Here is a 24,330-nt window from a genome sequence, read left to right as displayed (position 1 = left end):
ACATCCTGTAGGTATGGTAAGGTTAAATTCCAAAACTAGATAGTTCTTCTGAATCCCTCAATAACAAACAGAAAACAAACAAGCACCTATTGAAAGTAGGAGAGAGAGTACAGACTCCTCACACTTCATTTCACACTGTGCAGGTTCTCCCCTTAGATCCAGGTTTCCAGCCCTGGGTGGGGACACAGATGGGCTTCAGCAGGTCCTTCAATCCATGAAACAGCAGGCAATTTTGAGTTTATGCTTATGAGCATTTTTATGGAGAGAAGGCCTTATTATACCTTTATCTGATTCTCCAAGGGATCTACGTGTCAGAGATGTGAACAGACAGCAAAATGGACTCTAGTATGTGTCAAAACTTGACCGATGAAGAGAAGTACAGGGAAAGTTCATTCACTCTTAAATAACTGCCCTTCTTGTTGGAATAATGGGCCCTCCTGCAGGAGATGGGTATTTAGTTCCCAGTTAAGACAGCAGAAATTCCCTTTCAGGAGATGTCAGGTAGAGTGGTGAGATGGAAGGTGAGTGAGTGGCCTGTTCTTTATTAACTCGCTTGGGATCATTTCACTTCATTGGTTACTTAGTCTCCTCACTTCTGAAACGTGGACAGAAGTATGGGTCCCACTCTCTTCAGAGGTTACGTGAGGCCAAGAGGAAATCATATGGGTTATGTGTCACTCCCAAGGTCAAAGCAGCCCGAGAGTTCACTTAAGCTTTTGTTGGGCTCTCTTCATGTGCAGTTGGTAGTGACTTCTGGGCTGGCTGGGGCACAGGGGCACAACTCACCGCGCTCTGGCCATACCTGATCTGCCCGGTGGGTCCCTCACTGGAGGAGGGGGTCTCTCGCCGGGCGGGGGAGGAAGAGGTCCCGACCGCCCAGGTGAAGGTAAGGGAGGCGCAGATGATGACGACGACGAGGACGACGAGAGGGACAGGTTCCGCTGTGGGAGCCTCGGGATTTCGTCGCCGCCGCCCCCGCCACTGGACCCTGGGGGCACTGGGGGAGGGCCCGGCCGGCTGGGGGGCGGGGGCGGGGCCTGCGCGGAGGGGGAAGGCCGCGGGGTGGAGGGCACCGGAGGCTTGCTGTTCTGAGGGGGAGGTGGGGGGACGGCCTCCCTGTGGGTGGAGGGCCTGCTGCCCACTGGAGGGGGCGGAGGAGGGGGTTTGTCATCCAAGGCCCTGCTCGGGGTAGGGGGGAGGGGAGGCCGGTTGGAGAAGGGCGAGGAGGAGCCTGACGGGGTCTGGCGGGTGGAGCCTCCCCCGAAAGCAGCCCCTCGGTTTCCGGGGAGAGGGGGAGGAGTCGGCCCGGGGCTGGGCTGCCTGGGGGCCCCGGGCACTAGGGTGGACCCCCGGTTGTGCAGACTTGACTGAACGGGTCTTGGAGTATTAGGCACTGGAGGCGGAATGTTATCAGGCTTCGCGCCCACGTCGGGCCTCGGGGGAGGCATTCGGTTCCTCTGAGGTTCTGGAGGTCCGCTTCTGTGGCCTGGAGAAGGCACAGGGAACCTCCCTGGGCCACTTGGGGGCGAGAAAGGTTTGGCAGATGTGGGTCTTCCTCCTGGTGGCAGAATTGGGGGTCGGCTCCCTCCAGAATCTGAAGAACAGAAAAAAAAAAATCAGAAAGTTAGGAACCTTAAAGGCAATCAGAGAACTAGAGTAAATTGCCAGCTACTGGAAGCCCTTTCCTAGATGCTGCAAACGACAGGTAACTATTACTTATATAAACTAGGTTTTGTGTGTCCTTCCTGGAAGCAGAGGGACAGATCACAGCTCTCTGTTTCTCTTCTACTCCCAGATTCCACAACCCATCAGCTTTCAAAGGGATTCTGGAGAGCTCTCTTGGCATTATGGATGGACAAGAACCAGGATGAGGTTGGTAAGAGTTCTGGAGACATCCCTGTTCATTACAAGAGGTCGAGAACAGGATGGCATTGGTACATGGGATTTCTGCTAATGATTTTCTTTTCTCCCCATCACTATCCCTGTCCCCCCACCCTGTACCTCTCAGGTTTGAAAAATAATGTAGCTTTCTTAGATGAAGAAATTAGTTATCCCAATGTAAGTTTCTGTATGGGAGGGCTTACCTAGAACCTTTAAAGGTAAATTTCTAAGAGAGTGGAAGAGTTATGATTGAAATAAGAAACTGTCAAAGGAAAAAGAAACTGTCAAAGTTTAAAAGAGTTGACACCAGTGGATGGTCTTAATCTACCAACAAGTAGGCAACTATACAACGTTTTTCCCTACTAGGTCAACTTCCACTTTAATACTGACAGGACAGAACAACCCTACTATTAATACATAATTAATATTCAACTACTTTGGTTCAACAAAGGGAAGAGCTAAAGAGGAACCAAAGTTATGGAAAAACCCAAACCACCACCCCAGAGTCTCTTAGAACCTAAACTAATTCTTGTAAAATGCTTAGTCTGAAAAAACTTTACCCAGTTCAACTATAAGCTAATTAATATACCAAATATTAACCTGCTATACTATACGTCAGCCATTATTCTAGATGCTAGAGGCAGAGGAGTAAACAAAACAGGAAAGATCTGGCTCTCTTGTAGTTTATGTTCTTCTGGGGGAGATAAACAAAAAACCAGTAAACATAAATATTTTCAGACAGTTATAAGGACTAAAAAGAAACTAAAATAGGCTGATGAGATGAAGAATGCCCAGAGAGGCCAGGTTAGATGGGGGTGGCCCTTCTGAGGATGTGACATTTGAGCTAAGGCCCGCCATGGAGAGGAGGAAGAGAAGTGCTTCAGTCAGGGCCAGCAGGTGCAAAGACCCTGAGGTGGAAATGAGCTTCAAGTTAAAAAACCAAGGCTTTTATGTGTGTGGGGCACAGTGAGCATGGAGGAGAACCCTACGAAATGCAGCCTGAGTGGCTGGCAGGGGCCGGGTCATAGAGAACCTTGTCGGCCAGAAGGCGTTCAGATTTTATCCAAGGCACGATGAGAGACATCTGGCTGGATTTATGAATAATGTGAACTCTAGAAAGAATTTTTTATTTTGACTTTAGCACTAGACATGAGCTATATTTTCCTTGACTGTGTGGTATAGTTCTATGTCACCAACTTGTGATAAGTTTTACCTTCCAAATTTGGATTAAAGGTGCAGTTACTATCCACATATATGTTACAGGGATGGGACCCATTATGCAGATAGTGTACTATGCAAATACTGTAGCATTTTGTGTACTAACTTAAATTCCATCTTCATTTCATTGTTTTACTTCCAGTTGTCTTTTGCCTGAATTTCTTCACCTACTGTTAAAGTACTGAATGTATGCATTTGTCAGTTGCCTCAAGTCCTTTCAGTGGGTTTTAAATAAACAAATTTAAATGCAGGCCTGGCAAGATAGAATCTCTCATATTCTTGAGTCTCCTTCTAGATGTTGACAATCCAAAACTAAAATAGCCAGGTAACCCTGAGGATTCAGTGACTTTATCTTCATATGAATGTGACAGTTTCACACTTTCCCAGTGGACATTTTAAAAGACCATGGAATTAGAAATAAAATTCTTCTAACACAGTAAACATTAAAAAGTAAAGTTTCATGGGGAAATTTCTTGAGCTTCTGTCATAGTCAGGGGAGAGCCTCACACACTCTGTAAAGTATTTTATTTAGGCATGACCAGGTTTAACTTTTTTCTGTGCCATCGTGTTCACAGACAATCCTGTAGGACTCATTTCCATGGCTTCCTGCAGAGAATACTTAGAATCACTAGTTCTAAAATGCCAAATGTCAGGCAAAACACCTTTTTAGGTTTTGTGAGATACGTAATTATATTTCATATGACATGCTCCATTGTGTATTTGAAAAGAGACCCACAAGTATTTACTACACTCAACAGGTGGGTCAGACTACCTCACAAAGAAAGCTGAATCTGCCAGGTCACCAGGCAGAGTTTCCAGGGGTGGCAAGTCCCATTTGCTCCTTCCTTTTCTTCCCACTCTAGCTTATCCTTTAGAAAAGTACAAAAAAGTACAAGTTACCCCAAGGACACTGGGCAAATATTTAACAGCTCGATGGAGCTGTCTGATCCTGATTTAAAAAGAAAAAAAAAAAAGATGCTAAATAGAGTCCCTCTTTTTGTAAAAAAATTATTTCATTTATTTTTGGCGGCGTTGGGTCTTTGTTGCTGTGCGCAGGCTTCCTCTAGTTGCAGCGAGCGGGGGCTACTCTTCGTTGTGGTGCACGGACTTCTCATTGCAGAGCGGCTTCTCTTGTTGCAGAGCACAGGCTCTAGGTGTGCGGGCTTCAGTAGTTGTGGCACGTAGGCTCAGTAGTTGTGGCTCGCAGACTCTAGAGCACAGGCTCAGTAGTTATGGAGAACGGGCTTAGTTGCTCTGTGGCATGTGGGATCTTCCTGGACCAGGGCTTGAACCCGTGTCCCCTGTGTTGGCAGGCGGATTCTTAACCACCGTGCCACCAGGAAAGTCCCTTGAGTCCCTCTTATAAAACAGTGTTAACATTTCAAGAAATCTAAACTGTTTCACAGGGCACAATGCCTTAGAGGGGATGCCAAGTCTCAAAACCGCCAGACTCAGCCTGGTCTTCAGTAACTAAGGAAGGAAACTCTCCTTACCACTCTCCCTGTTGGCTGTGGATCTCAGCTTTGGCATCCCAGCCTGGAACAGTCCTCCCAAACCGGGTGGTCCACCCCCTCCAAAACTCCCACTGCCGCCTCCGCCACCACCACCAGCTCCTTTAGGTTCTGCAGAAGGAAGAAAACACAGCCTTTACACATGTATGAAGACACCACCAGAGAACTTTACCAGTCCTCGCCCAAGTAAACAATCACAATACAACGGGGAGCTGGCAGAACCTAAGCCCATGGTGGACACCTGGAATTTCATTAAAGGGTAGGACTTTAAGGATTCACCCTATCCTCCGTCAGAAAAGCAGAGGGTTCTTTCTATTCCAGGGCAGTCGCAAGCCCAGAGGTAGAAGAATCAGTAATAGATAATGACTTTCCCCTGCTTGGCTGGCTGCCACATGAGTTAATATCTAGTGTGTATCATAGGATTTGGTAAATAAAAGTATCTTCAAAGAAAGAAAGTCTTAAGGGAGGAGATGCAATAAAAGGTGAGAAGAAAGGAAACAGTAAAAATAAAGGAGAAGAAAATAAAATATCCCATAATTTTGCTTCATTGAAATACCCACTTTTTTGGTGTATTTTTCCCTGCCAGGTTTTGGTGTTTTTTTTTGTTTTTTCATTTTACATATTTTTTCTCACGACCAAATTCACTACATAGTTTTCAGCCTGCTTTTTTCAGTCAATACTTTATTGTTAGCATTTCCCATGTCACTAAATATTTTTTGAAAACATGAGTTTAAAGGATTGCATTGTGTTTTAGAACACTGAATGTACTGTAATTTATTTATCCATCTACCTATTTGATGGCCTTCCGGGTTGATTTCAGTTTTTTAATATCATAAAACCCAACAGTAGACTTTAACATTTTTAAAATCTTTGCAACTTGAGACGATGCAAAGATTTTGTTTTATTTTGCACTTGTTGCCAAAAAACTGTGAAAGATTTCAAAATAGGCAAACAAAAAAACAAGAAAAAAAGGAAGAAGAAGAAAGAAAAAGATTACTAAGTATCCAGTCTAGCCTTCTGGGTTATTTCCCATTGCCTTTGAGCTAGTCTGCAACTCTATTAAATTGTACAAAACTGATAATAATGCAAATGATATTTGTCCATAGAAATGCATATTGGTTGTGTTCAGTGTCATGCAATTGATTGACCTGTTTTGCACCTATTTGTAAATTCATTTCAACACTCACCTGCCTACATATGTGTGGTACTTCGAATTCTCCTTTGAATTGATAACATTATATTGGTTCCCTCATTAATTAATGAGCTAAATAAAATCTTTGATATATGTTTATTTTATATCTGTATTAGAGCCATGATTATACCCTCTTTAAAAAACTGTCTCTTAACAATTTATGTATGTATATATGTTTTATGAGGTTAAGTACTGTTTAAAGTTCTACCCCTGGAAAACCTTGTTGAGTCTTTGGTAAGTATTACACGAGATCTACAAATTAATCTGGGAGAACTGACGCTTTCATGATATTTAGACTTTATGGAAACCTGGTATATTTTCCCATGTCTTCTGATTTATTCAGTAAAGTTTTGTAATTTTCATGATGTGGGTCACCCATAGTTCTTTTAGAGTCACTTCAAATACATTTTTGTTTGTTGAAATTATGAAAGGAATGTTTTTCCTACTATATTTTGGATTTGGTTATTATTGGCATCAGGAAATTTCATTTGATATCTAATAAATCACTTTCCTGCATTTTCAGAATTAAAATTTATTTTTTACCTTGGATTTTCTAGTAGACAAATGCTCTGCAAATAATAAAGGTAAGGTGTATGCCTTCTTTTCTAAGAGTTGTGTATCTTATTTCTGTTTTATGTAAGAAATTACTTTGATGACTGAGCTTCCATAACAGTGTAAGTTATGAATGTTTTATTAATTTAAAGACAATTTATTTTAAAATAATTATAAAGAATAAATATACATTTATATATTTATCTTAAACATAAATTATTAACATTATTAGTATTTTAAAAATAAAGGAAATCATGTTTTGATTTTAATGAGAATGCCTCTAATGTTTCAAAGTTACATTTTTTTTTAAATAAATTTATTTATTTGTTTATTTTTGGCTGCACTGGGTCTTCGTTCTTGTGTGCGGGCTTTCTCTAGTTGTGGCGAGCGGGGGCTACTCTTCGTTGTGGTGCATGGGCTTCTCATTGAGGTGGCTTCTCTTGTTGCGGAGCACAGGCTCTAGAGCACAGGCTCAGTAGTTGTGGCGCACGGGCTTAGTTGTTCGGCGGCATGTGGGGGTCTTCCTGGATCAGGGCTCGACCTCGTGTCCCCTGCATTGGCAGGCAGATTCTTAACCACTGCACCACCAGGGAAACCCCCAAGTTACATACTTTGAAATAACTTTTGAAATAACTTTTTTTTCTAAGTATTCGTGGTTAGCAAGGATCCTTCCACTCTGGGTTTTTAAGACTTTCTTATGGCATGGAATTTTATCAAATGCCTATCCAGGATCTACTGAGATCATTATATGGTTTTCCTTATTTGATATGATGGATATATAGACTTTCTAACATTAAAAATGAGACAAACTCTGGATTTGGTGAATTATTTTTTTTAACATACTATTGAATTAGAGTTTTTGGAGTTTTAGTTAGTATCCTCTCATCTGTGATCATAAGTGGTCTATAGTAGGGTTTCTTAGCCTTGGAACTACGGACATTTGGGGGTCAGATAATTCTTTGTTGTGGGTGACCATCTTGTTCCCTGTAGAATGTTTACAGCATCCCTGGCCTCTACCCACTAGGTGTCAGTAGGAACCCTCCCTCACCAAGTTGTGATAACTAAAAATGCCTCCAGGCATTGCCACGTGTCCCCTGAGACACTGATACACCAGCTTTCTTTCTGTATATATGCTGCCTTTGTCATGTTTTGATATTAAGATCATGCCAATCTCATTATACCTAACAGATAGCTTTCCATGTCTTCCTACATTTAGGAATGATTTATATAGCATTTGAATTTGTTGTTTCTTAAAATCTGAAATAATTTTCTGATAAAATCATCTGGCTCTAAAGCTTTTTAGAGAAAAAGTAATTTGATAAAGTTTTCAACTTTTTCCTTGCTCACTGAAGCTTCATGAATGATTTTTGGTAAATTTGTACTTTTCTTAAAAAGTTAAATTCTTTAAGAATAACTTCATTGTAGCATCCTTAATTTTAGAAAATCTGCTTTGAATCTTTTATTTAATCTGCTTTCTGAGCTCTATTTATTCATTTGTGTTTTCTTTTTTTCTGGATTAGATTGATCATAAGTCTGTGTCAGCTCTGTATCTTTTCTAGGTGTGGAACTTTCTGGGATACTTATGGGAACTCTGCTGATAGAAGAAACAATCTGATACTGAACTCACAAGAATTACTTCGCCTAGTACGCTATATCAAATTAGAATAACCATTTCTGGAAGTGCATGCAAAATTGCTTCCATATAAAATTTAAAAGTTTTACTCATTTAAATTATTGCCAATAATATTAATAATGCCCTTGACATTAAAATGTTATTGGTTGATGAACGATGCATTCTGCAATACTGCATTTCATAGGACACCTTTACCTGGTATTGAACATTCAAAGAGATCGATGAACTTGTTCTATCAGACATCGTCCACTAGTGTTCTTAACTTGCAACAGTTGTACAGCTTTCCGATAGAGAAGCTACACTAGTTGAGGACAGCTAACTGGCTCTAGGTCACTCTGCTAACAATTAAATTGGAGGACAAAGCTGACCTCAAGAGTTATATCCTGTATAACCATGGTCAACATTTTGACATAGAACCCAGGGAGGTTTCACCTGCAAACAAATACAAAACCATGGATGGACTTTGCCACTTGCAAAGAGCTTCTAACAACAGTGTTAGCGTCCAGTTAAGTTCATGAACAAGGGCATGCATTGGGTTGCATCTGGTGTCCACAAGGCAAAGTGCATTCTTAAACATCACTGAGCAGATGGGAGGGAGAACTAACACTCTTTTCCATTTAATGAGAGAAGTGTATCTTGAAGAATATAATGAACTTCCACTAGTGGATTCAGGACTAGGCCCCAGACTGTCCATTCTCCTTCAATATCTAGGGAATTCTCCAGAGCCTAGGCTCCCTCTCGTAGTGGAGAGAACCACTGGGCTCTGGTCTAGAGGTTGGCAGTTTGTGGAGTTCCTCTGGCCCCATCCCAGGCACCACGATTCAATGGGTATTGGACCAGAGCTCCCCAGAAAGAAGCGACTGGGCTGGGCAACCCCAGGGAGAACCTTGTGACACAGATCAGGAAAACTAAGCAATTGACTATACAATAACCACACCATTTTGTGGGCATTCTGACCCAGAGGTAAGACTTCATCAAAAGTCAAAGACCCTCTAGTTCCACTGAGGTGTGGTGCATTCCATCTGCACCACCTTGCCTGGTAACAGAGCAAAACTCAAAGGCCTTTGTCTTGGTCTTCCTCTTTTCCACCTTCCTCCCTCACCAATGTTCTCACCTAACACTGATCTTTCTCTTCTACTCGTTAGGCACTTTTCCTAGAAATTCCTCCACTTGGCTAAAATCCTACATCGTTATTCACTTGTCTCCAAACTCCCTCTGGTGAGTTTAGGACAGTCTAATTCCTGTTGAGTCCAAGTGGCATCTGTGGTCGAGGATGAATTCTGGGCACATCTGGCTGGCAGTGGAAATGTGTGAGGAGTGTGAGATGATAGTCTTGAGGCCTGATAATTAACTTCCGGTAGATTCTAGCCATCTGTAATGTTTCATTCTGTTGTAAATGTTAATAAGTAGCCCTGTATGGTGGGTACTTGTTTGTTTACACATACCCTGCCTTGTTCCAGAAAGTATCTCAGATTTATGATGGGTCAATAAGCAAAGCTGTGATCTCATTTCCTCTCTCTCTAACCCCCTAATAATCATAACTACACTTGAATTATACATTCCAGGCAACAAAACACTTTCAGAAGCATTGTCTCATTTGATGCTCACAACAAACTTGTGAGGGTAGTAGAACAGGTATTATCTCCATTTTACAAATGAAGACAAAGGGTTGGAGATGGTCAGGGCTCGAACCTACATCCTTTGATTCCAAGACTAGGGCTCTTTCCATATTTCATGCTGCCTTTTGCGCTGTGGTAAGATGAGCAAAGGGTTAATTTCCAGAAAGTGCTGTAAAGAGTTGTGAATAATTCAGAGAATTGCTGCTGTGTGTGTCTTGGACAAAGAATTATTATACTGGCTTCCTGCAGCATTAGAGGGAACCCAAGCCAGAGCCATGGCCTACAATGAGTGATACAGTCCCTTATTCTGCTAGCTTTGCAGCTGTTGTTAACCAAAAAAAAAAAAAAAAATTTTTTTTTTTGGTGGGAAGAGTAGAGTTGATTGTTAGGTCATAAACCATTTATCTCCATGGAACATAACTTTTTTTACTTACTGTCCAATATCGGTGCACTTCTGTCATTGGTGACTGTCTTCTTTAGTTTCTTCCCTTTGTTGATGTCAGAGAGAAGAGCATTTCTCCCAGCCTGCTCTGACTTACTCAAGGTAGGCTTTTCTGTATTGGCCTGAAAGGAAACACGCAAACTCGTATTCATCTTTTGAATTAAGATCATGTAGTACAACACTCGGTGGGGACAGCTAGCGCATTGGGAGCTTGTTATTAAGATTCTTGGCAATAGGCTGTAAATTCTCTACAAGTTTTAGACCCGATGTCACTCTTTTTAAGACCCAGACATTTGGGAGCAGATGCAGCAATACATTACATTCATTTTTAATGCAGGAAGAGTCACTCCCTGATAAAAGTCTCTGAAAATTCAGACCACAATCTGGCCGTAACCAACAGAGCAAGGGGTGGATGGCTAGAAACGAGCAGGGAATTTTAAGTCTGAGAGGAATTTGCAGGATACTATGAGGCTTCATCCTCTAGAATGTTCTCTGAAGAACATCTCTTTCTTGTCTTTTGGAACTAACCTGGTGCAAGAGGAAAATTGTCTTTATCAAAAAGGGTCAGCTGTATTTTTTTTTAATCCACCAAAATTTTAGAAAATAATTCCCTCTGGTTACACTGACAAGAGACTTTTTTCTTTTTAATTTAAGGCAGATTGGAGGTATAATTTACAAATAGTAAAATCACCCTTTTAGTGTACAGTCCTGTGAATTCTGACAAACATATACAATCGTGTAGCCACCGCCACAATCAAGATATACAACACTTCCATTACCCCCCAACTCCCTTCATGTTCCTCTGGGCTAAGGTGTTCCTGATGTTTAATCCCTTTAAAAATTTTTTTTATTTTAAAATTCTTTTCCATTATGGTTTATTACAGGATATTGAACATAGTTCCCTAATCCCTTTGAAAGCTTAGCCCACAGAAACGGCACAGCTGACAATGGTGCTGCTTTAAAACCTTTGGGGGGACTTCCCTGGCGGTCCAGTGGTCAAGACTCCGTGCTTCCACTGCAGGGGTGTGGGGTTGATCCCTGGTCAGGGAACTAAGATCCCACAAGCTGCGATGAGCAGCCAAAAAATAAAAAATAAAAAAATAAATAAAACCTTTGGGTATTTTCTATAATTTCAGAATTCCTGGGAAAGATTCTTACTGTGAAATTGGGATTTTGTTTTTTCAGGGTTCTTTTAGGGAGTGGGAACACTAAGACGCCAGCAAACGGACTCGGAAGTAGGCGTGTACCTGTGTTTGTCACACTTGGAAACTGGCTTGGTCTGGCCTGGTCCTGGGGAGAGTCGTCTTCCCCAAACCCAGTGGTACTTCTGGCAGCCGTGAGAGTCCTTTGAGGCTCGCCCCAGCCCTTCTGAAAGGCTCTGATTTCACAGATGCCAGCAAGGGCCACAAGGAGTAAACCTGGGCAAGTTTAGCTTGATACCTGACCCAGCTATTTATTAGAGGCGGAGGGAGAGCTAAGAAAAACCCTGAAGCAGGCTAAACAGAATCTCTGTGTATGAAACTGAAAGGGTCTTAATTAAATTACAAAGTAGTCCTTGCTCACGATAATAACAGCTAACATTTATATAGCTTTTACTGTGGGTCAGGCACCGTTTTTAGCATTTTAAGTATACTAATTCATCAACCCTGTGAGTCATGACTTTCATTTTAGAGTCAAGGAAACTGAGGCACAGGGAAGTTAAATCATCAACCCAGTTACCCAGCTGGTAAGAGGAGGAGCTCGGATTCAAAGCCTGGCAGCCTGACTCCGGAGCCTTCCCTATAACCTGACAGAAGGATAAACGCGGGATCTAGAATGCCCTTCCCCGGAAATGGGGAGGTGTTAAAGAGTACAAACTTGCAACTAAAACATGAATAAGTTCTGGAAATCTAATGTACAGCATAGTGATTATAGTTAACAATGCTGTATGATATACTTCAAAGCTGTTAAGAGACCAGAACTTAGATGTTCTCACCACAAAAAAGAAATGATAATTATGTGATGTGATAGAGGCATTAGCTAAAACTATGGTGGTAATTATAATACATAAATGTATCAAATCAATGTGCTGTCCACCTTAAATTTATAGAATGTTATATGTCAATTATATCTCAGTTGAAAAAAAATTAATAAATAAAATGCCCTTTCCCCACTGGCCTCCAGCCCTCCTCTGAAGCAAGCCTGTTAAGAGCTTCTTGGCAGTCAGTTCCAGAAACGCTCTTTGCATATACAGTTCGCTTTTGCTAATGGGATCATCCTCTATTGCTCTGAAACTTGTTTTTATAACTTAACAACATGCCTTGGACACCTTAGAAAGAGCTTTTTGAATTACCTATTGTCTTCGTTTTAAGGATGAAAAAACCTGAGGCGTCTAGAGGTTAAGCACCACGTCCACGTTGGTTCTCTTCAGGGTTTTGGATCAGCAGCCCTCCCTGGCCTCCTGTTCTGCCTCAAAATTTATTTTGACACCTGACCTCCTTGGGTGCTGACTTATCTCTTGACTGTGCTGTTCCACTGGATGGTGTCCTACGATGGCCACCAACCTTTCCATCTTCTCGTCTCTATATCCTGTCTCTCTAGGATCTTGCTTTTAGTCAGGTAATAATGGATAGAAATGAGTGGATAGGATAAACCAGGGTGTCCCAAACTTCAACCATTCTGGTACAACTTTTGTGACTTTTGTCATCTTCTCATGCTACCTGTGTTATTATTTAATATTTTTCATTAAGTTAATTCACTATATTATTTACTATACTATTTCTCAGTGAACATTTCTTTTAAATTAACTCACTATTAAACCCTGGGTGTGCCAGTTATAACTTTTACAATACATATTAAACACGAGCATTAAAATTAAAAAAAAAAAAATCAAGGCACATACGACTCAGCAGTGGTGCAAAACCTATACTTTTGGGGAAATATAAACTAGTCCTTCTATGCTAGCCAGATCACAGCTTTTCAAACTTATCTAAGGGAAGGACGAATTTTTAAGAAAAAAATTTCCAATCCGTCATGGACCAATATTTTGTAAAATAACAATGACTTATTAGAAAAATGAATCCGTTTAAAAAAGACACACAAAATACAATCTTAGAAACAATAGACATAACACCACTCTCAGATTGCTATAAGTGTTTCTAAGCGCTTACTCTAAATTTCTGTACTTATTTTTTGGGGACTCTAACCAGGAGTTGGAGGATGACACTTGGAATAGCAATGAGCTAATCAATGGTCTCTTCTTCCAACTAGGTTCCAGCCTTAGATGGGTTATAAAAAATGTGTACCATGGAAGCCCAGGCAAGAGACTTTTCCTCTCTGAGCTCCAGTTTCCTCAAGTGAAAAGTGAAGGGCCCATCACTGGGAGGCTCCTTAGCAGCGAAGGCCTCACATACTGGGGGGGGTGCGTCTGGGAGACCTTCCGTATCACTGCGGGGAGGGCTGCCGGCTTCCTGGAAGAGGGTGCACTAACTTCTGAGGATGGGTCCATCAGGGGGCCAGGATGAGCCCAGAGAAGAAATTCCTTAGGAAAGTACACACGGAACTGCGAGGATGGATTTAAAGGGCGAAGTAAGTGGGGGGGGGGAGTGGGGAGTGGAAGATGGGGGTTATTTGTCAGAAACAGAGTGGGAAGAAAGATGGCAAAAGGCAGAGAAAAAGAGAGTGAGTCTGGAGGACACTTTAATGGATGCATTTTCAGACAGGCAGACTGGGTCTCTGGACTATCCTGCCCAGATGTTAAAGGCTAGAAGCTTAAAACAGTGCAGGCTGGGCAGAACCGCTCCTGCCAACCGTCTTGGGCCAGTGTGTTCAAATGAACAGGAAGTGTCTCCCTGATGGACGAGGCAGAGGAAACCTAACTAATCCACATTCCACGCGTGTCCGATGCATCACATGAGACCTTAGACTACAAAGCATTTTCGTATTGTTATCTGCTGCATCTCAGGCTCTGGCTTATGTACTCCAGCACCTGGAAAGCTTACCATATCATTCATATTTAAGCCAGAATGTGAATACACTGAAAACAAATACACGTGTGCCAGGTTCAAGTTTGTTTAGCTTGCTTCGTGCATGGGCCATGGATGGGGAGAATCACTCACCAGAGAAAACGTGGGCGGTGGCGGGGGTGCTGGAGGGGGCGGTACGGGCATCCTGGATAGTTACGTTTTCAGCAGTCTGGCTGACAAATCTGTAAAAACAAAAAGAAACAAAGCACCATCACGTATTAGACTTCTTAGTAATACTCCATCCTAATCTTCCTTCCCGCTTTCCCGTCAAAGTGGCAGCTATTCACGAAGCCCACCTTTTATAAGAGGTGGAATTGCTTTACGGCATGGCTAGGATGTTACTATTCTGGAAGGAGGTCAGCAGGGAAGGCTTCTCAGCTGAAGTGCCTGGAGATACTGGAAGCAAAACCCAGTGCCTCATGCTGCTCAATCCCACCACCACCAAAGCAGGTTGGGGGAAGGACCCTGGCCTGCCGCCCGAGTAAGCTGGGAGGTTATTAGGAAACGGCTAGAAATGTATCCTGGCCAAGTCCGATGTTCAAGTGGCTCCTCTTCACTCATCTCCATGGCGCAGCCCTCTCCCGTTCTCCCGCCAACTCCGTGCCCGCGCTTTTCTTCTCCAACATTCCTGACGTTTCTTCTCCACTCCGCTGCTTTTCTTCTCTGAGATTCCTGACATTTGTCTAGGTCTGGGTAGCACCCAGGAATGCAAAGATGAATCTATATTTCTATACTTGCCCTCAAAGTTCTTACAGTCCTCCGGGGAAAGGAGATGGGAATACGGGAAGATAAGATGGGCAAGGAGGCTGTATTCCTACCTCTATGCTGCTTGGCATTTCCTTACAGGATCCAAGTGGAAAAAAAGGGGGGAAAAAAGAGAGGAGGAATCAAACCTCTGACTCTGGGCTGTTTACTACCAAAAGGCTTCCTTAGAAAGGATTTCTGCAGAGCCTAATTGCTCTGGGGACAAAGGGAAGGCCAGACTCCGCGGTGGTGAGACAGCGTAGGGAAGCCCTGGTGGGTAGCAGCGGCGAAGGGGGCAGCCTGGCAAACATGAGGGGCTGAAGAAACAATGGCAAGGACGTGCCCCCAGAGCTGTGCCAGCAATGAACCCTGTCTCCCTTTCCCCCAGTCCTCGGAGTCCCATCCCTGGGTCTAAGCGGAAGCCCCAGGCCGCAGCCCTCACCCACCTACTCACCCCTCAGTATCCCAGCTTCTCCCACCCAGATCTTGCCACTCCTGGATCAGCAGCGCTCCCGGATTGGCAGCGGGGCATCACCCAGAGCTGTTAGAAACATCAAATCTCAGTCCCTCTGCCTGCACTGCATTTGTTTCCGCATTTTCACAAGATCCCTGGGTGATTCATATGCATTTGAGAAGCCTGGTGGTAGAGCCTTAAACCAAGTGAGCAGCCTGGAACACTGACCACCTGAATAACATTGTTTCTGTGGAACATGTGTCCTGAATTTCAAACCTCAGAATTATCTTTTATTTTCAATAGTCTCTTAATTGCAGAAAACAACCTCTTAGAATTTAAAGTATTAGGGAATTCCCTGGGGGTCCAGTGGTTAGGACTCTGCACTTCCACTGCTGGGGGCCCAGGTTTGATCCCTGTTCGGGAAACCAAGACCCCACAAGTCACATGGCATGGCCAAAAGAAAAAACAATTTAAAGTATTAACTTAGTTCAACCACTGAAAGTTAACGTGGAGAACTTATACCTTGAAACAAATACAGATGACCCTTGAACAACGGGTCCACTTAGATGTGGATTGTTTTCGATAGTAAACATCATAGTACTACACCATCCATGGGTAGTTGAATCCGAGGATGCGGAATCCGGGTGCAGAGGACCCGTGGATACAGAGGGCTGACTGCGTGCAGAGGGTCGGTGCCCCTAACCCCCGCATCGTTCAAGGGTCAGCTGTTACTTTCCATAGAAGTTTTGCTGGATGGATGGCTTGCTTTCTGCGACAGTAACGGAATGGAAAAGCTAAGAGGACATGGCCAAACTTGTCAAAGCTACTGGAAGACAGGAATCAAGAGAGCTTCTGACAGTTCTATTCTGAGTGCCATCTAGAAAATGAAATTTAAAAAACTCTGGAGCAGCAAGAGCTGCTCTCATCTATTAACAGTCAAGTGGATGATAAAGGGCACTTTATTTCTGTCGTCTTGAATACTTATGACCACACTGCAAACTAGCATAATTCCACTCATTTTACAGAGGAGGACGCTGGGACTCAGAGAAATTAATAACTCGCTAAAAGACCCGCGAAACTCATTCACATCAAGTCCTTTTGATCCCTGCTCTTCTTAGATAAGCATTTTTAGGCAGGTAAAGGGCTAACTAGTACTGCAGCTCACCTGTAAACTCGGTCAGAATCCGGTTTTCAATAAGAGCCTGTCTCAGACAGGGGTTCTTTTAAAATCTGTTCCTTACATTGGTCTTTTCTGGGTGACACCAATCGGTCCCCCGTGGGGCTACACGGGCAGTGTAATAAGGACGGCTGGGGGGGCCTGTGTTTGGAGGCCTATGAAGGGGGTGCTCCAGCTGCAGGGGCACCTCCAGAAGCCTCAGGGTTGTGTCCTAGGACCAGGAGGAAGGACGGGGATCTGAAACTGGATTCAGGCCCAACTAACTGTCAGAGCTGCTATGGCCAAAGCAATGGTCTGAACAGCTGAGGAGGGAGCTAACCAAGTAAGGGGTGGCCGGGTCCACCCAGAGGGCCCGAGAGATGGGCTCCATGGGACAGGCTGTCCACGTGCTCAGTGGATGAAAGGCCCCTCAACACTCCATTGTGTCAGGTTCTACGCTCACCAGCTAACCTGCCATCCTGTTAATCCTAATACTGAGGAAGAAGTGGATTCCGATCAGCTACCGGGAACCTCTTACGGGTTTGCTTCTCATAAACCAGTCTCTGGTTGCAAAGATAAAACTGAACTTCTGTACGCCTTAGGGGCCAGATGATGGAACAGGGAAACTCTCAGGGGACTGCCACCCTGTAAGGCCTCTTTAATCTAAGTATTTTACAGTTTTCTGTCGTTGCTATTATGGCTCTCTCTGTGCATTAACTGACTTATAAATAAACCTCTGGAGCACAGAGGCTGGGCCTGCCCCTGCCCCGCCCCCTCCGATAAACAACGGGGAGAGGATCTGCGGGTGGGCGCTCTCACCGACACCTTGATCTTTGACTTCCGACCTCCAGAAATGTGAGATAACAAAATTCTGCTGTTCGAGCCACCCAGTCTGTGGTACTTTGATATGGCAGCCCTAGCAAATGATAAACACAGTTTCAACAATACATGTTATCTATCATGTCTGCTATCCACAGTGAAAATTATAAGATAATAGCTTTTGAATAAAACCATCAATTGATTTCTCACCCAAACTATCTCTGGATTGTCTGTCATACGTTAAAGAAATTAAAAGTCAACCGGAGGGGGGACTTCCCTGGTGGTCCAGTGGTAAAGAACCTGCCTTGCAATGCAGGGGATGTGGGTTCGATCGCTGGTAGGGGAACTAAGATCCCACATGCTGCGGGCCAACTAAGCCCACATGCCACAACTACTGAGCTCCCGTGCCTCAACTGGAACCCGCAGGCTGCAAACTACAGAACCCACATGCCCTGGAGCCCCCATGCCACAACTAGAGAAGAGAAAATCGACGTGCCACAATGAACAGCCCGCATGCCTCAACTAAGACCCGACACAGCCTAAATAAATAAATAGATAAAACATATATTAAAAAAATCCTGAACCCTAGGGAACGTGAGTGATTACCAAAGTTTTATTTAATAACTGAATCCCTAAAAAAGTCAACAAATTTTTGGTGGAAACTATTGAGATGAGGGGAGGGATCTACCAGTAAACCTTTTATAAAGGAATTGATTCTTTGGGTTGAGAGAACAGAGTAGAATATTTTACATAAATGACTTCAAAAATCCACTAATTGGGGCTTCCCTGGTGGCGCAGCGGTTGAGAATCTGCCTGCCAATGCAGGGGACACGGGTTCGAGCCCTGGTCTGGGAAGATCCCACATGCCACGGAGCAACTGGGCCCGTGAGCCACAACTACTGAGCCTGCGCGTCTGGAGCCTGTGCTCCGCAACAAGAGAGGCCGCGATAGTGAGAGGCCCGCGCACCACGATGAAGAGTGGCCCCCACTTGCCACAACTAGAGAAAGCCCTCACACAGAAACGAAGACCCAACACAGCCATAAATAAATAAATTAATAAATTTTTAAAAATCCACTAATTGGCTCTTCTTTGTCACCTACACACACGTACATATATACACACAATATACATCAATATTTAGAAATTCTGGAATTTCCTAGTTCTGTGAGAGACATGGATGATTTTGTTGGTTTTACTACACTTCTAGTAGGTCAGCATCATGGTTTAATGATGCTGGACAGTGGACAGCATCACACACTGACCCTAGATCAACCAGGGTAGCTGGTGGCCCCGAGCCATCTGCTCAATGTGTAATACTGGTTATGGGGAACACCTTGTGAGAGAGTGAATCGCTCCCCACCCTACTGTGACGTATCCCCCCAACAGCATGGACAACTAGACACTCAATCAGAGCCCAGAGTTCAGTCCAGAGTTGCCCCAGGAAACTTATGCTTTCTTCTGCAATATGCTCATCTAAGAAAGAATTATCTCTGAATGTAAAATGATCAAGAGAACTGGCAAGTTATTTAAATAAACTGTTTCTTAGTTTCTTCCAACCAATGTCAAATTCATTCTAGATTATGTCATGTGAGGCCCACACTATAGAATGACAGGAAGAGGGGAGAGATTTCCAGCACTGTCCAATGAAATAATCCTCAGAAGGCTGGCCTCTAATCCTGAAGACGTGGGTGTGAATCGGCCAAGTTCTAGCAGAGAAGATAAGAAGCAGGTTTATCCAGTTATGTTTTATCACAATTTTGGACCATTCAAAAATATAAAGCATTTTGCTATGCAAATCTTGCCAAAAGTCACCCTTAAATACTATTCTACCTAAAATGAATGGGAGAAAAGTAAACTTTTTGTTCAGAAAAGGTTGAATTCATCACTGTGTGTGTGTGGGGGGGGTACAGGGAAAGGACATAATAGAAATAATACAACTGAAAAGATCCTAACGTCCAATGTTCTCTTGCCCTCATTACTTTCTATTCTCTATCTTATTTTTATTTATATTCCTTGATATTTTACTTTATATATAATGCTCTTAACTCTTTTTCATGTATATATTTCTTCTGTGCTCTTGGTGTCTTCAGGTTAGATTTTTGAGAATTTTTTTTCTGCTTCCAAAAGTAGCATATATTCATTTAGAAAATTATAAACAATATAAAAATACAAAGATGAAAATAAAACACGACAGTTGTATTTAACCATTGAAGGAAGCATTTGATAATAATTAAGTATTAGGTGAAAAAGGGTTGGGGTTGATAATACCCAGAGATAATTCTTGTTAACTTTTTGATGTGTATTTTTCCAGCTTTTATACACAAACACACACATACCTCTTTGTATCTATATAAATACACACATGCACAACTGTTTGACAAATAAATATTAACAGAAGGAAATTTATAATACATACAACTTGACAGTGTTTTAATAAGGAAAGACCCTTAAATTCATATCGAGTTATTGCAGCCATAAAAAAAAGATTGCAAAGGCATTCATTATAAAGGTAATGAATCTACTCCAAGTTATACCGTTAAAATAAAATCATTTAGCGAAAACTCAAATTGCTGCTAACACTGGTAGTTTGGGGATTCCTACTCATGATTATTTTGGGTTCTATTCTTTAGAAACTCCTCCAAGAGACAAACTTAGTTGGATGTGTATAAGGTCTGCAAACCATCAGAACTAATTAAGATGAAGTTGGCTTTGTTCTTCAACTTCCTGTAAAAATGCTCAACAGGAAAATTGATGCTCACAGCAAACCACAGCCATCCTGTTTCTTTAGCAGTCTTTTCACAGCTGCAGTTGCCCGTAGTTTCTATTTTCTGATACCAGGCCCAGTGCAACAGCTCAGTGCCCCACCCCCAAGCCCGGCATGTCGTTTTTGGCCATTTTAGCAACTTTTAATACGTTTGCATAAAGTTTGTTTCTATTATTGTGACTCTTCCTCTCCTCAGTCCAAGCTCCAGAGGGCTGAAGGCAATGAGGCAATCAATACAAGAGGAGAAGCAGAAAAGGCTGCTCAACCCAAGAAGAAGCCAAAGGTAGAGAAGAGAAACAAGCTTTCCTTTATAAGCAAAGCAACTGCCTCACCTAGTTCATAATCATTGTTTTTCTCAATCTGAGCTGTACACGGGACCCCTCATTTCTCAAAACGTACTTGCTCTTTTCTCCGTTGATCATCATTTAAGGCAATAGCTTAAGTGAATTCTGCTTACGGGCTGTCTTCTCAATGGTAAGGGTTTGTGTCTCTGCTGTACTTGGAGGGTCCCTGGCTATTTCAGAAACACTTCTTTTAGATAAAGAGTTGGATAATTTGGGGAGTAGGGGGGATTTTTCAGAGAAGACATTTTGAAGCATCTACAATGTCATTACGATTAGAGGGGAGCTTGGACACAAACCCACAATTTTATTGTAAGAGTAACTGCTGGGGAAATAAAGGTTGCTATGAAGTAAAATTATTTTTTAATACGTTGTCCTAAATGTTTAATTGAAAAATTAGTGCAGATTCATAGACAGCTAAACCCTCTCAAAAATGAGAAAATGAAGGTAAGTTCAATGACCCACCTACTTGTCCTTGTTTAACTATGGGAAAGGGAAGAGAAATCTTTTCTACTTTATCCACTTAACTAAAAAGTACCAATTTGCCTCCCACAACTTCCCATCTCTAACAAGTACTGGTGGTTGTTTTTTTTTAGTACTCTCTTTAAGGGCCTCAAATCTCAAAACTACGTTTCCCTAAATCCTCAGCACCACATTTAGTTTTACCAGATGATTAAGATCTGCCCCTCCCTGTTCTCCACCACACACACACACACACACACACACACACACTCATGCACACATACTCACAGCATACAGGTCAACAAACTCAACTTATTTTATTCATTTAACCATTGAAAGTGTAGCCTTATAATATAAGCAGAAGAGTCACCACATTTACTTCTGAAAAGGTCATAAGACTTAGAAAGGAAATGGTCTTACCTGAGATTATTCACGTAAAGATATTTACTGTGGCTGTGACACTTAAAACAAAGCATTTGTACAATCCCAGATTCTCGGGATTAGAAAAGGACATCTTGTGGCCTCCTAACTGTACTTACGAAAAAAGCTCTTGAAATTACAGTTAGTTGTTAGTGGCCTTGGGTAAATTGCTTAGCCTAAGTCCAGTTCCCACAATAAAATGGCGAGAAGGGTACCGACTCAACAGGACTATTCAAGAGTTAAATGAGGGGCGTCCCTGGTGGCGCAGTGGTTGAGAGTCTGCCTGCTGATGCGGGGGACACGGGTTCGTGCCCCGGTCTGGGAAGATCCCACATGCTGCGGAGCGGCTGGGCCCGTGAGCCATGGCCGCTGAGCCTGCGCGTCCGGAGCCTGTGCTCCGCAACGGGAGAGGCCACAACAGTGAGAGGCCCGCGTACCGCAAAAAAAAAAAAAAAAAAAAAAGTTAAATGAGGCAAGTGCTAAATAAGTATTAGCATTTAAAAAAAATAAAATAAGCAAAAGTCAAGAGCCTAACATACGGTGAGCGCTCAATAAACAGTCTTTTCCTTTTTTTAACCATGAGAAAGAGAAACCACGAGCTGATGATGTAGCCTACATGTGCACACCCATGCAAACTTCTGCATTACAAATGAATGGCAAAGGGAGGTGCATATAAAGTGCACTTTAAATTTCTCAGGAAAGCACACTAATTAAGGCATTACTTATTCTAGTATTCTTTTTTTCAGTTTTAATTTTCAGGACTCAGGGTTGCAAAATACAGACAGAGGTATTTGATAGTCCAGGGGAAATGCTCTTTTCAACAATAAGTAAATGTATGACAATTTGGAAAAATAAAAATGAGTCAAACCTTAAAGCAGGAACGAATCACAATTTAAATAGCCAGAAACTCCCAACGAAAATGACGTGTTCATGAAATGTTAAGCAGACTCCAAAAGTGCGTAAAACTTGAAAGGTCCAGGAATTAGGTAGCTCACTTCCTCTTACATTTTAGCACAGGTTGGGGAACTTCCAGCCTATAGGGAAGATCTAGAATTTGATTTCATCAACGATCAGAGTGAAATTGCTGCTGGACCCCAGGGAAAATTCTTCACCATGGGAAGGTCTCTGAATACTGCAGTTCATTCAGAGTATGTGTAATCCTTAAAAGTTTAGATATTAGAGTAATTGAAGAGCTGTGAGCAATTAACCAACAGGTGAACTTTTCCAAGAGCATCAGAAAACAACCTATGATTTTAGATAAATCATTTAACCTCTTTAGACTATAAAAGGAGAATTTCGACTAAATGATGTTCCAGTTCAGAAGCAACATAACTTTATGAAGTTAACCCATAATGTTAGACCCACAGCCCAAGTGACTAGTAAGGGTATGGTTTCCACACTAATGGACCTCAAAATCTTTTTCAGGCTTCTCATCTTCCTCTCTCACTATCCTGTCTTATTCTTTATCCTGCTTTCCCACTATCTTTCTCTCTACCAAGCTGTCCTACTTTTCTTAATTAGAACCCTCCTATAGTCTTTTCTTCGCTTTACCACTTGTCTATTTTCTACTGTATACACTAGTTATGCCACTGAATTATTTAAAAGAACTTATACTTATTGACCAAAGTTGTGCCCTCTTAACTTTTTAAAGCTTTATTTTATATTTCTCCATGGGGTAAAAGGAATATAAGTCAAGTTGCTTTTTCATATATGCCCCAAAGAAAAAAAAAGCATTTTTTTGATACAAAAAAGTTTCCTTAATCCTGCTCTGTAGATCTCTGGGTACACCGTTTGAAATACGAAAATTACAATTATTTTATGTCAAAATATTAATCATATTAAATGTAACTAGTTACAATGAATGCTGCAGAATTTGATTAGCAATAGTAATTGTGCACCGCACTGTTAGGATGTTGAACAGAATGATTCTAAAAGACAAACTGTCCTAAAAGACTCTGCTTAGAAATGGTTTGGGATCTGAACTTAAGTAACAGGTTTGTAGCAACAGACTGGCAAGAGCTTAGCTCCACGGTACTTTCCTTTGAAGCTTCTAGTGGCTCCTTTTGCTTGAAAAGCACTTACTGTTGTCGGCCAAAGTGACAATTCAAAGGCAGTCATGTGGACAATTGCACCATCCACCGAAAGGATACAGTTACTGACATAAACCCCCATTTTAAATGGCAGAAAAAACTCCTGTGGATCCAAACTTGCCCAGTGGTCAGGAAAAATTCTCCTGAAAATCTCGCTTACATTTTGGTTCAAAACACAAGTTCTAAATTGCCCATGATCACTATAGCGGTGAAACTAGTCCTGTGTGCAACAGGACTCGACCACATGGTACTCTACTGAAAAATTAAACAACTTAATCTCAACATACTATGGTCCACCAAAAGCCATCGAGTCCTTCCCTCTAACTGAATAAAGGAAATACATTTAGTTTGAATATAATCTTTCTTACCGTTAAAGGATACTGCAGGAAGGCATGATCAGGGACACAGGCAGACAGGGAGCAAGTAAGATATGAGAGAGAAAACCGTCCCTGAGAAAGGCATCATCTTCTAACGCAAACGTGGGGTCGTTTTTGGACAGCCGTTTTGGACAAGCTCCGGCCTCTCGTTAAATGTGACACACTGAGTCAGAGGCAGACATCCTTCTGTGGTTATTCACTTCCTGTCTGATTAATTTGTTGCTTGTTCCTTCCTCCTTTTATGCAGAAAAAAAGGCTAGATAGGTTTTACTTCAGAAGCAAGCAAGAAGAAACCCCTAAATTTGGAAAATTAATTGTTTCTCCTTCCCACCAGGTGTAACATACCTTTTGGTACAGGAGGAGACAAGAGGGACAAGAGGAGATGAGCACCTCCATCTGGTCAACAGCCCAACTTTATTCTAGACACCTCCACAAAAACACCTGCTCACGGAACGTGAGATTCCTTCAAGAAATTCCATTTTAAAGCGTCACTCTCGATATTGATGATAACATTTAGGATTAAGGGAAAGAGTCACTCAAGAACTAAAAGCTCTGAGCAGCACTAATAAATAACATAAGTGATCCTTCCTCATCTACAGAGCGGGGTAGGGAGTAAGTTATAAACGCAGGTGAAGAGAGCTAGTCAGGTG

General features: G+C 42.3%; 1 protein-coding gene across 2 annotated transcripts in view; it reads right to left on the bottom strand.

Annotated features, from left to right (window-relative positions):
* Positions 1 to 24,330, bottom strand: part of WIPF1 (WAS/WASL interacting protein family member 1) — a 114,465-nt gene that overhangs the window by 10,618 nt on the left and 79,517 nt on the right. Inside the window, exons 1-5 of one of the 2 annotated variants that reach the window (XM_082658983.1) lie at positions 23,672 to 23,705; positions 14,146 to 14,234; positions 10,041 to 10,170; positions 4,593 to 4,721; positions 803 to 1,594 (exon numbers count right to left, since the gene is read on the bottom strand). In XM_082658983.1, the coding sequence (XP_082515109.1) occupies positions 803 to 1,594; positions 4,593 to 4,721; positions 10,041 to 10,170; positions 14,146 to 14,196 (1,102 nt within the window). In that variant the 5' untranslated portion in view covers positions 14,197 to 14,234; positions 23,672 to 23,705. Of the gene's footprint in view, positions 1 to 802; positions 1,595 to 4,592; positions 4,722 to 10,040; positions 10,171 to 14,145; positions 14,235 to 23,671; positions 23,706 to 24,330 lie in introns of those variants that run through there. The other variant, XM_082658982.1, reaches the window with a different exon arrangement.

This window comes from Grampus griseus (assembly GCF_964374135.1).
Source record: "Grampus griseus genome assembly, chromosome: 7".
Classification (NCBI taxonomy): Eukaryota; Metazoa; Chordata; class Mammalia; order Artiodactyla; family Delphinidae; genus Grampus; species Grampus griseus.
The sequence above is the reverse complement of the archived record's forward strand: the minus strand, read 5'-3'. Positions and strand labels throughout refer to the sequence as shown.